Below are 18,940 nucleotides of genomic sequence, written 5' to 3' on the forward strand. Positions count from 1 at the left end.
AGTTATGATTACTATGTAACATACCCGCCTGAAGGCACAAATCCGGATGAGAGACGTAGATATGATCCAGGAGTGTGCGCTTTTTGGTCGTTGCTGTGGTGATCAGTAAGTGCTATTCTGTATTGGTCAAGTGCAATTGGAAAAGATGTGTCTTAAGATGTTTTTTAAAAATGGCTACAGACTCGGCAGCACGAATTGAGATCGGCAGGTCATTCCACCAGGTGGGAACGGTCCAGGAAAATGTCAGTGAGAGCGATTTCATGCCTCTTTGGGATGGAACCACGAGGCGCCGCTCACTCGCAGAACGCAAGCTTCTGGAGGGTGTGTAAGACTGAACAAGTGAGTTTAGGTATATTGGTGCAGAGCCAGTGGTTGTTTTGTAGGCGATAACTAGTGCCTTGAATTTGATGCGAGCAGCCATTGGCAACCAGTGCAGTCTGATGAAGAGAGGCGTAACATGAGCTCTCTTTGGCTCATTAAAGACCACTCTCGCCGCTGCATTCTGGATCAGCTGCAAGGGTTTGATAGTGCATGCTGGAAGCCCAGCCAGAAGAGCATTACAATAATCCAGTCTGGAGAGAACAAGAGCTTGAACCAGGAGTTGTGCAGCCTGTTCGGATAGGAAGGGTCTAATCTTTCTAATGTTGTATAAAGCAAATCTGCAGGACCGGGCTGTTGTAGTAATGTGGTCAGTGAAGTTTAACTGGTCATCAATCACAACTCCAAGGTTTCTGGCTGTCCTGGATGGAGTTATGGTCGATGAACCAAGCTGAATGGAGAAATTTTGATGAAGTGCTGGGTTGGTTGAGAAAACAAGTAATTCTGTCTTTGCAAGATTGAGTTTAAGATGATGCTCTTTCATCCAGTCAGAAATGTCTGTCAGACAGGCAGCGATACGAACACTGACTGTAGGATCATCTGGTTGAAATGAGAAGTAGAGTTGAGTGTCATCAGCATAGCAGTGATAGGAGAAGCCGTGTTTCTGAATGACAGAACCTAATGATGACATGTAGATGGAGAAGAGAAGTGGTCCAAGGACTGAGCCCTGGGGAACCCCAGTAGCTAGATGATGTGACTTAGACACTTCACCTCTCCATGACACCCTGTAGGACCTACCAGAGAGGTAAGACCTGAACCACTGGAGAGCAGTTCCTGAGATCCCCGTCCTCTTAAGTGTTGACAGGAGGATCTGGTGGTTAACTGTGTCAAAAGCAACAGACAGATCCAGCAGAATGAGCACTGAGGATTTGGAAGCTGCTTTTGCCAGTCTCAGTGCCTCAGTTACCGAGAGCAAGGCAGTCTCAGTCCAGTGGCTGCTTTTGAAGCCGGATTGGTTGTTGTCTAGGAGGTTGTCCCGTTCAAGAAACATAGAGAGTTGATTGAACACAACTCGCTCAAGGGTCTTTGCATTTAAGCAGGCTCGGGTAACCCCACTGCTTAAGAAACCCTCTCTGAATCCAGCACTTTTAGAAAACTACAGAACGGTATCCCTTCTGCCTTTAATTGCAAAGACCCTTGAGCGAGTTGTGTTCAATCAACTCTCTGTTTCTTGAACAGAACAAGCTCCTGGACAAAAACCAATCCACCCCATTTCCAAACCCCAAATGACTCAAACAAACATCATGATTCTATACAGAATATACGAGCAAGAGCGCATGGAATCAGTCCAAACAAAAGCGGAGCTGGTGTGTGAGTGAGGCGTTTTATCAGAGCATTGTCAACGTCAGAGAGTATTTGCATTAGATTACTATTACTATTATTATTTTCTAATGGCATCAATAAAGCTTACCCGCGATGAAGTGTTGGGTCTTCTATTCGTGGACCCTGATTCTGAAGGAAAATATGAGATGTCTGATTTTGAAAGTGAAACTAACCCTAACATTACACTAAGCACAAATGGTGGATCATTTGCCCAATGTGGATGTCCTTTGCACAATATCAGTTGTTTACAATGTTTCCCGGGGTCGGAGTGTTCACCTCGAAATTAGCAGGTGTGTTAGTGTTGGGAACGAGGCGGCCGCGGCGACAGTATTGTGGTGGAGACTTCTAATGCCACTGGGTATGTTAGACGAGGTCGAAGGATTCATAAGGAAAGTTCGGGGGCAACGTGGAAGCAGGGTGGGGAGTCAAAATGACAATGACAGGGGTCCAGGCTGTGCACACTCGGCGGCCGCGCAGCAAATCTGGACGCGCTGTTTGTAGCAGGAGCAGACGCGGTGTGACACGGGGCAGAGGGGCTATTATGCATAATATATAATATACATTATATGTGCCCCATATATGGAATCAGAGTGCCTACTGTATGTAGTAGATGGAAAATCTCTACAGCAAAAGGCAAACCGCTACATGCATTCGGTTTGTTTCTACCATTTATTAGTAATGATTTACACCGTTTGTTTACTATTTACCTGAACATTCAGTATTGTGCAATATAGCACACAGAAGGTGAGGGACATTTTGAGGGTAAAGAAGTGGCTTTTTAAACATGTGGCTTTTCATCAGTTTCCCCCACACATAGACTAATTTGTGGCGGACCGCCACAGAATCAAAACCGGCCACCACATATTGCTTCGTCATTCATTCATTTTTACGCTATTTAAAAGACGCACACATATTCATTCAGCTGAATTTCCTTAGTTCTCTCTCCGCCCGTTTGCGCGTCTCTTACTCACTCACTCACTCACACACTCACACACTCACACACTCACTCACTCACTCACTCACTCACTCACTCACTCACTCACTCACTCACTCACTCACTCACTCACTCACTCACTCACTCACTCACTCACACACTCACACACTCACTCACACACGGTTCGTTGCATTCAATTGTAAATCCTAAACAAGTTTTATTGCATTTTTTGCGCATTTAGTGTGACATAACTTTGCGACACGCCTTCATCACGCGGCAGCGCAGGATGTAATGGTTCATGTGATCGACTGTCGATCACATGAACCATTACATCCCGTAACAGTCACGACATGATGACACTCTCAATAGTTCTAAACAAACCAGCGCGGTGTCAATCAATACATTTGAATGAATAAATGAATGAATGAATGAATGAGGCATTTATATAGCACTTTCATATGTACTACTGTACACTCAAAGCGCTTCACACTCATGTCAGGGGTCTCTCCTCAACCACCACCAGTGTGCAGCATCCACTGGGATGATGCGACGGCAGCCACAGTATAATGGCGCCAGTGCTCACCACACACCAGCGATAGGTGGAGAGGAGAGAGGACGATAGAGCCAATTCAGTGGATGGGGATTATTAGGAGGGCCGTGATTGGTAAGGGCCAATCGAGGGAATTTGGCCAGGACACCGAGGTTACATCCCTACTCTTTTTACGAGAAGTGCCATGGGATTTTTAATGACCACAGAGAGTCAGGACCTCGGTTTAACGTCTCATCCGAAGGATCCCGTGTAAAAGGTGCCGGCACGCACTTGCACTGCGGTTCATCTCACATCTGTTGACGCATCTTTAATATTGGGTTGTAACTTGAAAATAATGCTTAATGTGTGTTTCTGTCGATGGATACACGTGCTGACTCCTCAGTTATACACTACAACAACAGCGATAATAAAAGAAAAACATGGGCAAAAGAATTAGAATAGAATCCGGGCCTGGTAACCCGGATTTAAGAACACTGACACAAAGACTAAAAGACGGGACGAAGCCGTAGCCGAAGCCTCGCGCCAGTTTCATATGTTTTAAAGGTTAATCACATATTTTTTTAGGGGGCGCTGAGGCATAAGTTCATAAAAAAGAACTTATCAAACTTAATTTATTATCAATTCATATGTAGTATATAGCTTACTGTACATAAAAAGGAAACATTAGTTTGTCTTAGCACTATTTTAAACGTTTCTTGGGTCAATTTAAATGTGCTCCCATTTATTAATATTCACTTGTGTGCGCTTATATAAGTATCATTATTCCTTAAAAATATTAGGATGCTAAGTCCTAATATGATGCATAAGTTATTTACGTTTTAAAATTTCACATTTAAAGAAATCTAGTGTTTGATAATATCTAAATATTTATTCAACTGGAAGACTATTTTTGATCAACTAGATTAGATACATGTATATTTATTAAAAGCCCCATAAGGCAACTATAATGGCATTACAAATTAACATTATTATTTTTTAAGAATTTCTTTGAATTGGAATTCTCTATTTTAACCTTAATTAGGCTACTACACAAATTGAGATATAAATAATAAAAAATATTAGAAGAAATATATTTTAAGTGGTCATTACTTGCACAAATAGTATCCTATTTAGTAGCCTATAGATCTCTTCAAAATATTCAATAAACATTATTAAACTAAAATATAGAAAACTTATTTAATTGAAAAATAGTAGCGGTGTATGGTCACATTTTGTCCTCTAGGAGTGTGACCAATTAGTCAGGAATACCTGAGGGCTAAATACAAGAATTAAATTAATGTTAACAATGCTGCATCTCTATCACTCTCCATAATAAAACGATCCTGTGAATATGGCTGACTTAATTATAAATGTACAAGCTGTACTGTTTGACAAAACTTGCAGCAAACATCTGTATAGTGAAGCTGTTGTGTATCGGCTTAAGCCATTCAGAAGCATTGACACAGCGCTAGAACTATTGAGCGCTCCATGAGCCACGTGACTGCGCACGCCGCCGGGAGATGAGAGCATGGACATGGCAGCGTGACACAGAGCCTGAAAGCGGGTGTCACGCCAAATGCGTGAGAGTTGGCAACCCTGCTGACGACGTTCCCTGCCGCCCTCTACATGATCTCATTTCATTACAGCAGCGCCACTAACACCATGGCGACTTCACTCCAATAATCGCAACTAATCATAATGCCTCGAAATTGCAAAAGTACAAAATATTAATAATAAAATGTATATGAAATAACTAAGGAATCTTGTTGGGGCGGGGGCTCACTGGCGCCCCCCAGCTGTTGGCGCCCTAGGTGACCGCCTAGTTTGCCTATGCCTAGAAACGGCCCTGCTGGTAACTCTCACGTTGTCCTGAGACCCCGGCCCGAATGCGTGCCCAAGGTTCCTACCACTAACTTCTGGGATCAGTTAGTGAGCCTACAAGCACGGCCTTCGGAGGAGGCAAACCCAGCCCTGGCTTTATGTCCGGTCCGCGCACTTCATGCTTATGTAGATCGGACTCAAAGCTTTGGATCTCAGAGCAACTCTTCATCTGTTACGGAGGCCAGCAGAAGCGAAAGGCTGTCTCCAAGCGGAGGTTAGCCCACTGGATAGTGGATGCTATTGTCTTGGCTTACCAGTCCCAAGACGTGCCTTGCCCGTTTGAGTTGTGAGCTCACTCCACTGGGAATGTGGCTTCCTCCTGGGTGCTGGCTAAACGCCTCGCTGACAGACATTTGTAGAGCTGCGGGCTGGGCGACACATAACACGTTCGCTAGACTCTATAGCCTCCATGTAGAGCCGGTATCTTTCTTGCCCCCAGTGGCCAGTAGAACTCGTTGTGCCGTTCTAAGTGTCCGCTTGCAACGCCACTCCCGCCCTCTGGGCCAGATACGTGCGTATATTGTCTCCCGTTGTGTTCCCCGGAAACGGCTAACCCTGTCGAGCTCCCTTGCACTGCGGTGTCAGACGTTGCGAACCGTCTGACGCTAGGCCTGCACCCGCATGCTTGTGGAACGTGTGTGTAGGCTGGGTTCCATATGTAGCGGTTCCCTCATGGCAACCCCATATGTGTATTCTTCTACAGTACCAGCCACCCTACTCGGCTAGCCCTGTGTCTCCCTTGACAGAGCTTGCTCTGTCATCTCTGGGTGTGTTCTTTCCCCCCTTGAATCAGTTGGAACCACCCCAGAGACTGCCATATGTTCACTACCCTGCTAGGTTAGTCATTATGTGTATTCCGCCACAATGCCTTCTGTAGGCCATGGCTCGGCAGCGTACCATCTCCCAAGATGGGAACGCTTTCCCAGCGTTATCCAATAGTCACACTGAGTGGTTCTCGCAGAAACAGCAGTGACTGATCTCCCTGCTTGGAGCCCTGACTTCCGTACCATACTAGACGGTCCAGTGCGCTCAAGCAGGACGCTGGAAGGGCCAGCCTCCTGGCGTTTTGGTAGGGATCCCAATTCGTTCCAGTTCCGGGGTACATTAAACGTGACTGACTGAAAGGGAACGTCTGGGTTACGTATGTAACCCTTGTTCCCTGAAGGGGGGAACGGAGACGTACGTCCCGTCGCCAGGTGCTGTGCTTCCGCTAGGAGGCCGAGTCACTTGTCGGCTCCTCAGGAGAAAAAAGCGGTGATCTACCATTACACTTCCTTATTTATACCCGTGCTGCGGGGCGGAGTGTGGAATGCAGGGATCGCATGCCAATCTCCATTGGCTCGTTTTTAACACCCTTGAAGTAGATTGGTCTCTGAAATCAGATCCCAATTCGTTGGTCAGTTCCGACGTACATCTCCGTTCCCTCCTTCAGGTAACGAGGGTTACATACGTAACCAAGACGTTTTGGAAACCATAGGCTATGAAATTGCGCAGGTGCACAAGATGCAACACTGTCAGAGCCGACAGCAGTGTTGAGCATGTTACTTTAAAAAAGTAATTAGTTATAGTTACTAGTTACTTATCACTAGGGTTGGGCGATGTCACCTAAATCAGCAGCTGACGATGTGTACAGTAAAACATTGTGATGGACGATGATATTGTCCAGGGGGTTAATAATAATATTTTCGTTTCGTTTCCGTTTTTTCAAACTAGAGCTTAGATCGGCTCAAAAAAAGTCAAGACCGACCCTACCCGAGCCCGTGCACCCGAGAGACCAGCCCTGCCCGACACATTAACTGTAGGCTAATTATGAGCCAGAGCCCCATTTAAACCCAACCATTTTTGAATACGTGGGCGTTCTGTCGAGAACGAGCCCATAATGACTAATGAGCGGAGCGAAGCCGGTGTGATCAGCTCAATAATCCGCAGGCGCACTAATGAGCGGAGCGGAGCCGGTGTGATCAGCTCAATAATCCGCAGGCGCACTAATGAGCGGAGCGGAGCCGGTGTGATCAGCTCAATAATCCGCAGGCACACACTCATGAACCCACCGGTATAATGATGATCGCTCAAAGCCGGCTCAGACATGACATAAATCTGTAGCTTACTGTACTTGTTGAAGCCGTTAAACAATGTTTTTAATTTATGTTTAAATATTATAATATTTTTTAATTTCATCTGATTATAGCTATAAGTGCAAAGATGCGAGTGGGTCAGAAATGATTATAAGTGGTTATATTTAGTTTAATATTAAGTTTTGTTTTGTAAAAAGCCTTTCTTTCGTTTTGTACAAATTGTCTCTTAATTTTAATAAAGGTTTCTTCGGCCAATTGTATGTATTTAATAACTAAAAAGCAAATAAATAGGCTAGACTATGAGGTCGCGGGAAGCGATCGCTTTTATCATGAATTGAAGAGCGTCTCAAATAAACTGACATGAGAAATATGTAGCCTAAACGGAAAGATTTAAATAAGCATAGTGCAGTGTTCAGAACTCACACGGTAAACAGCTTGATACAGATGATCACGGCGATGGGCATGAGCGGGATGGTAAAGTTTAAGGGATATTTTTTTTTTTACCTCATACTGAATATGATCGCGTGAAAGCACATTTTAAACAGGTAGCACTTATTCACAATCGTACTAATCGTTCTCTCTAATGCGTTCAAAAACATCTTGTAGTGTTTACCAGCTTACAGTTATCAGTAGCCAGTAGGTAGCCTATACAGTTATTATATTATTCTATTATATGATTTTGAATGAGCAGGAATCTGTATTGATTCATTGATAAAATAACTGATGAAAACGTTTATCTTTCCAAACAAAATTTGCACTGCAAAAAGTATCAATGATATTTAACTTTTAAAGCTGATAAAGCCATTAAGTTTGGCATAGTGGAGGGAAATGCACATGGGTGGGTTATCGTCCCATGATATCGTCCATCGGCACAACCCTACTTATCAGTAATAGTACCTGAGATAGTAACTGAGTTACATCATTTCCTTAAATCCTCCTGATGTGTTGAAAACCATTAGAGAACGGAACTGATTCATTTCCCGATACACATTCAGACACAAAGTCCCAATGCCTCAAGATTTCATAATTATCCTTGAATATATGTTTCCAAAATGACTGCCAGAAATTTAAATTAAGCTCAATCATTATAAACACTCATTCGTCATTCCACAACATACAGAGATCAAAGCTGATGAACCGCTAAATACATATTTCTTACCGTGACTCCACGTTTACCAATCAGGACTCCATACGGTGGTAATCTCCAGACGTTATCCCTAATCCCATCATCTTCCTCACCATCATCTTCCTCACCATCACCTTCCTCACCATCACCTTCCTCACCATCACCTTCATCGCCATCATCTTCCTCACCATCATCATCCTCACCATCATCATCCTCGCCATCATCTTCCTCGCCATCATCTTCCTCGCCATCATCTTCCTCGCCATCATCTTCCTCGCCATCATCTTCCTCACCATCATCTTCCTCACCATCATCTTTACTGATCCTTTTACATTACGTGCAATAAAGTTGTAACTAACTTTTCCTTCACTGCTGGAGTCCTGAATTATTTTTGTTTGTCTATTTTTTATGAGTCCAGAATTGCGTTGCAAACAGCGCTGGAGACTCTATTGGTCGACTACTGGTGACAGATATTATGAGTTTATCTGTTACTAATAATGATTACAGTCAGCAACTAGAGAAAGCAGAACAATCACAGACCAGAATATAAACTATAAAGATAATAAACATATATTAGCTAATAATAATGTACAGTTGTCACCCTGAAGTTAAGATCTTATTTAATATCAATTATAAATTAATAATAATCTTCATTAATTCATTTAACCAGACCTGTGATGTTTTTTAATTAGAGTGTAAATCCATTTTCTAATTAATGTTAAAGGTGTCATGAACTGGCTTTTTTATTTTTTTATACTGTTGTCTGAGGTCAACTAATGATGTTCGTGTGGTTTTCACATTTAAAACATCATAACTCATCAGTAATAGGCTATTTTCTACACTGGTTTTGAGGCTCTCTCCTGAACGCTGGGTTTTGGTGGGCGTGTCTCACTGGAGACTTGGAAGTAAACGCCAAAGCTAGGATTGGATAAGATTTGCATATTTAATGAGCTTCAGCTCCCCTGTCAGTTCAGTTCACATGAGAGAGGAGAGATGAGGGAGAAGCGGCAACCAGAATTATTCTCTCGATCACAGGGCTCGTCAGGGCCGGCACTGACCAATTTGCTGCCCTAGGCAAGATTTTACTTGGTGCCCCTTGTATCAAGGTTTTTATATGTTGGCTGTGTTTTTATAATTTTTAAGATAAAAATATACAAACACACACACACACACACACACACACACACACACACACACACACACACACACACACACACACACACACACACACACACACACGTCTGGTTCACTATCTTTGTGGGGACTCTCCATAGGCGTAACGGTTTTTATATTGTACAAACCGTATTTTCTATCCCCTTACACTGCCCCTACCCCTAAACCTACCCATCACACACACACACACACGTCTGGTTCACTATCTTTGTGGGGACTCTCCATAGGCGTAATGGTTTTTATATTGTACAAACCGTATTTTCTATCCCCTTACACTGCCCCTACCCCTAAACCTACCCATCACTGGAAACATTCTGCATTTTTACTTTCTCAACAAAAAACAAAAAAAAACGTATCCTGTATGATTTATAAGCATTTTGAAAAGTGGGGACCGGCTCACTTTTCAATGAGCCAGTTGAACAGTGACTACTATCAGCTATTACTATCCTTATAATAATAATAATAATAAGAAGTTTTATTTATATAGCGCCTTTCCAGAGCTCAAGGACACTTTACAATAACCAAACAACAATAAAGCCAATTGACAAACAGAGTAGACAGAACAACAGTAGGCAATTGAGAGTGCAAGTACAATAATCGAGAAATCGGAGTGAAAAAAAAAAAAACTTTTCTAAAACCTATAACATTCAGAAAAGAGGTGTGTTTTGAGCATGGATTTGAATTCAGAGATCGTGGCAACAAAACGGAGTGATCGGGGTAGAGAGTTCCATAATTTGGGTGCTATTACACTGAATCATCTGCCCCCCATTGAAGCAAGGCGATGCCGAGGGACAAAAGAGAAAGATGGAATCAGCAGATCGTAGAGAGCGAGTAGGGGTGAAGGGGAGAAGCAAGTTACAGAGGTAAGGGGGAGCAAGGCCGTGCAGAGACTTAAAAGTGAGAAGAAGAATTTTGAATTTAATACGGTAAGACACAGGAAGCCAGTGAAGATCATGCAGAATTGGGGAAATATCAGCAGAACGTTTGGTGTGGGTGAGTAGTCTGGCAGCAGAGTTCTGAATGTATTGTAATTTGGAGATGGAGCTAGCTGGTAGGCCAATGAAAAGTGCATTGCAGTAATCAAGACGTGATGTGACAAACGCATGGATGAGTGTTTCAGCATCAGAGATACTGATAAAGGGACAGAGCTGAGCGATGCGACGTAGATGAAAGAATGCTAATTTAGTGACAGAATTAATGTGAGAGTGGAAAGATAACGAAGAATCTAAAATTACACCAAGATTTTTAACAGTAGTAGATGGTTTGATAAGAGTGCCAGCAGTCTCACAGGTGAAGTTGGTGGGAATTTTATTAGTGAGTGATGAAGGTCCAGTGAAAATAATCTCAGTTTTGTCCATGTTGAGTTTTAGAAAATTTGAATGAAGCCAATCTTTTATTTCATGTACACAAGCAGAGATTTTGTCAGATGTGAATGATAAAGTGGATGTACAGGTAGTGTATAATTGAATGTCGTCAGCGTAAAAATGATAGTTAAAACCATGACGGCGTAGGACCTCACCAAGAGGTATGATATAGATTATAAATAATAATGGCCCAAGAACGGATCCCTGAGGGACACCTTGCTTCAGGGGGACAGTGGGTGAGCGGAAATTCTGAAGAGAAACGTAGAACAGTCTGTCAGAGATATAGGAGGAGAACCAGGAAAGAGCAGCACCAGAAATACCCACATCCGAAAGGCGCAGAATGAGTAGTTGATGGGAGATGGTATCAAAGGCAGAGCTAAGGTCAAGCAGCAAAAGCATAGACAGAGAACCAGAATCACCAGAGAGAAGCAAATCATTAAGTACCTTAACTAGAGCAGTTTCAGGACTATGCAAAGGGCGGAAACCAGATTGAAAAGGATCGATAAGATTATTTTCAACTAGAAAAGACTGAAGCTGGGAGGCAACAGTACTTTCCAGTAATTTGGCTATGAAGGGGAGATTTGAAATGGGACGATAATTAGATAAAACTGTGGGATCAAGGTTGGGTTTCTTGAGAACGGGGGTAACAGCTGCAGTTTTGAGTGATAGAGGTAATGAAGCAGAGGTAAGAGATGCGTTGATGAAATGAGAGATAGGTGCAGAAATAACTGAATGGCAACGTTTTAGCAGAGTAGTGGGAGCAGGGTCGAGATGACAAGATGTAGGGTTAGATTTCAAAATTAACTCGGAGACAGAAGAGGGAGTAGACCGAGAAAAAAGCAGCAGGGATTGACCAGGTTGATTCGGCAGATAACTAGTGTTAGTGGCATCATTAAAGAGACACTGGTTTACGGCATCTGTCTTTTCAATCATGTGAGCTAAGAATGAAGTGCAGAGTTCATCAGAAGCTAGAGCAGCATGAGACGGAGGTTTGATAAGTTTGTTTATTGACATGAATAATGCTTTTGGCCTGTTGCTTGATTTATTCATTGTAGCCGATACAAAACTGGAACGAGCCAAATTCAGAGCCGATTTATGATTTTTCATATGGTCTTTGAATGTCGAATTGTGAACAGTCAGGCCAGTTTTCCTGTAGTAACGGTCAAGCCTACCAGTGGCCTTTAAGATACGGAGCTCAGGAGTGTACCAAGGAGACGAATGTTTGGAAGGGACACTTCTGGTCTTGACTGGAGCATGCTCGTCTAAGATATCCGAAATTATGGAGTTATAGTTGGATAGTATCAGTGAGGGTGAGGAGATATCAAAGACATCAGAGAGATTCGAAGAGGAAATAGAGGTACAAAATAATGAAATATCAACAGCTTTGAGATTGCGGTAAGATATGACGGTTGTAGAACAATTTTTTTGGATAGGCAGGCTGAAACTAAAATCAAGAAATTTATGATCAGAAATACCAGTGTCAGCCTTGATGTACAAATCAAATCTAGAGTATGACCACGAGTATGAGTTGGAAAATTAACATGCTGAATTAGATTAAAACATTCAAGAATAGAAAGTAACTGGTTGGTGTTAGAGCAAACAGCATCAACATGAATATTAAAGTCACCAAGCAGTAGAATGGGAAATGACAATGAGCAGGCAATGGTCAACAGTTCACTGAGTTCAGAAAATAAGTTAGACAGGACCTTAGGAGGTCGATAGAGCAGAATTATTATGAGAGAGTCAGCCTTCAAAACCATGTACTCAAATGTGTTGGTGTCGTGAAAGTCGAGTTGCTTGATACGGAGGTTGTCACGATGAATGATAGCGAGACCACCCCCTTTACCATGGGGTCTCGGTCGGGACAGATAATTATATCCATCTGGCGTGAGCAGATTAAACTGCAAAAAATCTCCAGGAACTTGCCAAGTTTCAGTGAGAAGAAAAATGTCAAGGTTATTGTCAGTGATCATTTCGTTGAGATAAGAGGCTTTGTCCAAAATTGATCGACAGTTCAAAAGGGCAAAGCGATGATGTGATGGATTCAAATTCAGAGTATGTTGCTGATCGCTATCAGTGACATAGATCAGAGAACGTTGAATGGAGGGACAGGCAGGCAGTTGTCTTGGCATGGAAGATAGCCTATTGTTGGTCCAGATGCAATAAGGAGAGTCAGGCTTTGAACAGTGTGAACTCAAGAGTGTGCGCCGCGAACGGTGTGTGTATCTTGGGCGACGGAGAATCCCTAGTCTCTGACAGTATTCATACGTCACCGAATCAAGACGCGGGCGGCAGTTAAAGGCCCTCAGTTGAGATGTGGAATATTCAATATCCATCACAGATGTAAGACAACAAAAAAATAAGGCACAGGAAAAAAGAAAAAGTGTTTTTGCACAAGGCATGTTGATACTGAGAAAGTGAAAGCCCAACCACAAGCAAAACTACGTTAGCCAAACCTGAACGTCACTTCACCAAAACAGCAGACTAAATAGGAGGCAACGCACCCAGATAGTACGCAGTAAACAAACGGCGCAACCGATAGAGAGAGCGGTAACTCACCCATCAGAAGAGCCGAGTGTGGTAGAGATGTAACAGGGAAGAAAGCTCGCAGCAGTCCGATGGCAGACTTAACAACAGTTCAGTTCAAAGTTTAAACAGTGGAAAAAGGATTAATCCAACTAGGCGCGAAACAGCTGTACAGTATTCACAGCGTCTAGCAGACAGCAGAGGTGGTCAGTGCAGTGACAACAGTCCAGGTCAGGGAAACGGAGTAGTCAACACAGAGTTCCGATGAAAAAAAATGATAGAATATAAATGAATATATCCGAACCAGACAAACAGTACAAACAATCCAGGATACAAAGCGGCAGCACAAACGCGCACAGCGTACTCGAACCGGAAGTGATGTCAAACGGTAGATGGTAACTTGGTCCCCACAATGTAATATAAACAAGGACACACACACACACACACACACACATAAATCTAAAAATGTGTGTATACGTATATCTTCCACTAAACTATGTATGCTCATGTTTTCACCATGAATTAAACTTAAGACATTTTTATATTTAGTGTGCTTTTTATTTTATTTTTTTAGCTATTTTAGATAAACCTGTATATAAATATCATTACTAATTTCAGAAAATAATTTTAAGAAATGCCATATATCCCCTTACACAACTGAGTAAAACATTATAGGCTATTAAAAAAAATTTAATATGTTTATAAACAATTGACGTGATATTTTACAGATTCTGATAACCCAGAACAGTTGCTTACATAAAGTTTAAGACAAAAATAACTGGAATTGATAAGCAAACATTCATTTTTAGAAAAGGCATTAACACTCCTAGAAGAAAAGTTTCTATCGGCGCTACGCCGCGTATTTGGAACCCTTAAAAGGTTATATATAGAAGTATATTTGATTGTACTCTAAAGAACCTTTTATGCTAAAAGCGTTCTACTGCAAAAAATGCATTTCTTATCAAAGAAAAAATGTTTTTCTTATTTTAAGCAAAAACCCTCTTTATTTTGAGTAATTTTTCCCCAAAATAAGACAATTAGTTTTGCTTGTCTAGTAAATACTTATCATTGTTTAGAAGAATGTTTAGATGTTTGGACTAGAAACAAGAAAAACATACTAAGGAAGAAAAGCATTTTTTGCAGTGAACTTTTTAGGGGTTCCAACTACGCAGCGCCAATAGAACCCTTCTAAGAGTGTAGATAAACTGTTCATTCGTTTCATCACTTTACCTCTGTCTTTATCCCCTTATTCCTGATCTTTCCTGTATCAGAGGGCTTCGGTCTTTTTGACACATTGGCCACCCGTCATAAATAATTCGGCAACTTTCCAACTTTCACTGGCGCGAGCGAACAAGCACATTCCTGTCTGCTAGATGCGCGAGAGGCGACGCGACAACAAATTCCCACCGTTAAACTGATCACGCGTTCAATATCGGACACACTGAAGCACTCGCTGGGCAGGAGGAGATTGATGCGGTGGTCTGGGAAGAGTCTGGGGATTTGTTTAAGGTTTTTTTTTGGTAATATTTCGAATTAATTTTACTAAAAAAGTAGCAGTAATAAAACCGGAAAAATCACTCAAGTGGCGCCCCTAGCATTTGCCTATTGCGCCTATGCCACGGGCCGGCCCTGGGGCTCATAAACGTCTTTATCAAACATTTACATTTCTGCATTTAGCAGACGCTTTTATCCAAAGCGACTTACAACTCAGGAGAACAGGAAGCGATCCGTCAAGAAGAGGCAAAGAAACACAAAAAGTGCCCTAAATACCAAGATTTGTATGGCAAAAACCAGAAAAGGGAAGAAGCAAAGAGAAATAGAGTAGGAAGAGTTTTTTTATTTATTTTTTATGTAAGATTAAGTGCTCATGGAAGAGAAACACAATGATTTATTTCTCATTCAACAGCGATTGATTGGAATATTATTTTTATATTACACATAGCCCGCTAGATCGGTCGATATAAGCGCGAACCGTGCGCGCGCACACACACACACACACACACACACACACACGTGCGCGCCACCCTTCAAATGTGAAGTCGCTCGAGAGACAACAAAGAATAAGAACGAATATAATGAGATTGATCGGCCTGACGGGCGTTGCGAGCCCTGGCCCATACGTGTCTGAGTCCAGCGTGCTAAAGGTATGTTCTGTTAGACACACACACATTAGGGCTGAACGATCTAAAACAATGCAGTACTATCACAGATAAAAACATGTTTTACTCATATAAGTGTGCTGCATCATTCCTGTCAGATCCAAATCCAGCATCGACCGGAGATTAGCTTACAAACGATCCCGCAGTGAAATGAAGTGAACATGTCTGAGCTGGAACTTCATTAAAAATAATGTTCAACCACTCATTCCTAATATTAGGATCCGAAGGAAGTTTATGCAGCGACTGTGTTCACAACCAGGAATAGCACAATATCTTGCTATCTTCCTCTGCACGTTTATTGTTGTTGGCTGTCTAGCACGAGCCGATCAGCTTCGTGAGTCGGTGGGCGGGGCTACTGAATTAGAGGAGTCAGTGGGCGGGGCTACTGGATTAGATGAGTCGGTGGGCGGGGCTACTGGATTAGATGAGTTGGTGGGCGGGGCTACTGGATTAGATGAGTCGGTGGGTGGGGCTGCTGGATTAGATGAGTCGGTGGGCGGGGCTACTGGATTAGATGAGTTGGTGGGTGGGGCTACTGGATTAGATGAGTCGGTGGGTGGGGCTGCTGGATTAGATGTGTCGGTGGGCAGGGCTACTGGGTTAGATGAGTCAGTGGGCGGGGCTACTGGATTAGATGAGTCAGTGGGCGGGGCTACTGGATTAGATGAGTCGGTGGGCGGGGCTACTGGGTTAGATGAGTCGGTGGGCGGGGCTACTGGATTAGATGAGTCGGTGGGCAGGGCTGCTGGATTAGATGAGTCGGTGGGCGGGGCTACTGGGTTAGATGAGTCGGTGGGCGGGGCTACTGGGTTAGATGAGTCGGTGGGCGGGGCTACTGGGTTAGATGAGTCGGTGGGCGGGGCTACTGGGTTAGATGAGTCGGTGGGCGGGGCTGCTGGATTAGATGAGTCGGCCGGCTCATCTACTGGATTAGATGAGCCGGTGGGCGGGGCTACTGGGTTAGATGAGTCGGTGGGCGGGGCTACTGGATTAGATGAGTCGGTGGGCGGGGCTCCTGGGTTAGATGAGTCGGTGGGCGGGGCTACTGGGTTAGATGAGTCGGTGGGCGGGGCTCCTGGGTTAGATGAGTCGGTGGGCGGGGCTACTGGGTTAGATGAGTCGGTGGGCGGGGCTACTGGATTAGATGAGTCGGTGGGCGGGGTTCCTGGATTAGATGAGTCGGTGGGCGGGGCTCCTGGATTAGATGAGTCGGTGGGCGGGGCTACTGGATTAGATGAGTCGGTGGGCGGGGCTACTGGATTAGATGAGTCGGTGGGGGGCCCCTGGATTAGATGAGTCGGTGGATAGGGCTCCTGGATTTGATGCGTCGGTGGGCGGGGCCCCTGGATTAGATGAGTCGGTGGACGGGGCTACTGGATTAAATGAGTCAGTGGGGGGGCTCCTGGATTAGATGAGTCAGTGGGCGGGGCTCCTGGATTAGATGAGTCGGTGGGCGGGGCTACTGGATTAGACGAGTCCGATGCTGGCCTGCTTATTATGGTGATTACCGACCACTCAAACATTGAATTGAAGTATCATATAGATTCTGTAAAACGGCAAACAATAGAGTACTATAATGATGCTGGCTTGTAAACGTGAGCATCGGGATTATTTGGCGTTTGAAAAAAATAAAACCCATGAAATGATATTCATATGACATGCTGAAACATAAGCCACTGACTGTACCTGGGATGAAGACATTTCACAAGAGCCGCCAGAAGAACACCTGCATCGGAACTCCTGCTGCAGTGTTCAGGGGAACTGTTAGTACTGCACCGACCCGCGGGCCACTTTTATGAAGTTATTTGGCCGTCCCCGCACCCGCGACCATTAAATAGACATACGGGGTCCGCGGGTTATGAGACGGCCCGTGCATCACTAGTTCAGGGCTATCAGGGTTGTCATGTCAACAAATGCCCCCGCGATGGCATCCCCTGCTGTAGGACGACAGAGTTTACGACAGTATTTGAGGACATTATTTTTCCAAACTGGGGGACCCCGAGAGCAAAAGTTACCCAGTGCTGCTTTAACTTAACTGACTGCTTCATTTCCACATTAAAATAATGTAAAGGCATGTCATGAGCCCTTTAAGACTCTGAGCTTGTTATTTAGGAGAAAACCTCTCATTTAGCAAATGGTGCTGATTCATTATTAAACATGATTCTTCATTAGTGAATACTGAACACTCACAGAGCTTTTCTGCAGTTGATCACAGCTGGTATCAGTCTTCTTCTGCCCTCAGCTGATGTGTTGTATTTCCTGAGGTTCAGCTCATCCAGCGGCTCCTCTGAGATCTGAAGCATGTAGGCGATTGTTGAGCAGTGAGACGGAGAGAGTTCCTCCTCTGAGTGTTTGTCTGATTTCACAAACTCCTGAATCTCTTTGGACAGAGTCTGATCTTTCACTTCCAGCAGACAGAGGAACAGATTGATGGACTGATCAGCTGAGAGTTTATCTTCATCTTTGATCTTCTGTTGAATGTCCTGTATGATTCTCCTGATGTCCTTTGAGCTTTCCTCTGTGTGTGTCAGTAGATCCTGTAAGAGTCTCTGATTGGACTCCAGAGAGACGCCCAGCAGGAACCGCAGGAACAGATCCAGCCGTCCATTCTCACTCCTGAGGGCTTTATCTACAGCTGATGTTAGTAGACCATACAGAGAGACTTTATCATGATAATAGAGAGGGTCTTTATTTTTTTCTACAGATCTGTAAGATCTGAATTCATGCAGTGGTTTCTTGTTCTTGATCACATGAGAGTAAAACTCATAGAAAGCAGCGAGAAACTCCTGGAGGCTCAGATGAATGAAGCTGTAGACTTTCCTCTGATGAATCACAGATTCCTCCTTAAAGATCTCAGTGCAGATCCCAGAATACACTGCGGCGTCAGTGACGTCTATGCCGCTCTCTCTCAGGTCCTCCTCATAGAACATCACATTGCCCTTCATCAGCTGATTGAAAGCCACTTCAGCAAGTTTCACAATCACTTCTCTGTTGGATGGCAGGAGTTTCTCTGGATCTCTCTCTTCATACTTCTGATTCCACATGTTGATCTGAATCAGCAGGAAGTGGATGTACATTTCAGTCAGAGTTTGAGGGATTTCTGCCCTCAGATCTTCTTCCAGGAGCTTCTGAAGCACAGTGGATGAGATCCAGCAGAAGACGGGTATGTGGCACATGATGTGGAGGCTTCTTGCTCTTCTGATGTGGGAGATGATTCTGCTGGCTTGATGCTCGTCCCTGATTCTCTTCCTGAAATATTCCTCCTTCTGAGGCTCATTGAATCCCTGAATCTCTGTCAGACGGTTGATGTATTTGGAGGGGATTTGATTGGCTGCCGCTGGTCTGGAGGTGATCCAGATGAGAGCCGAGGGAAGCATCTCTCCTGTCATGAGACTTGACATCAACACATCCACTGATGAAGTCTCAGTCACACCAGAAACTTCCTTTGACATCAACACATCCACTGATGAAG

At 43.7% G+C, this 18,940-nt stretch overlaps 1 protein-coding gene across 1 annotated transcript in view; it reads right to left on the reverse strand.

Moving 5' to 3' along the window:
- LOC137041809 (NLR family CARD domain-containing protein 3-like) overlaps positions 1-18,940 on the reverse strand; it is a 55,593-nt gene that overhangs the window by 32,928 nt on the left and 3,725 nt on the right. Inside the window, exon 3 of the mRNA XM_067418480.1 lies at positions 17,659-18,911. Within this exon, the coding sequence (XP_067274581.1) occupies positions 17,659-18,911 (1,253 nt within the window). The remainder of the gene's footprint in view (positions 1-17,658; positions 18,912-18,940) is intronic.

The sequence above is a fragment of the Pseudorasbora parva genome, chromosome 15 (assembly GCF_024679245.1).
Source record: "Pseudorasbora parva isolate DD20220531a chromosome 15, ASM2467924v1, whole genome shotgun sequence".
Classification (NCBI taxonomy): Eukaryota; Metazoa; Chordata; class Actinopteri; order Cypriniformes; family Gobionidae; genus Pseudorasbora; species Pseudorasbora parva.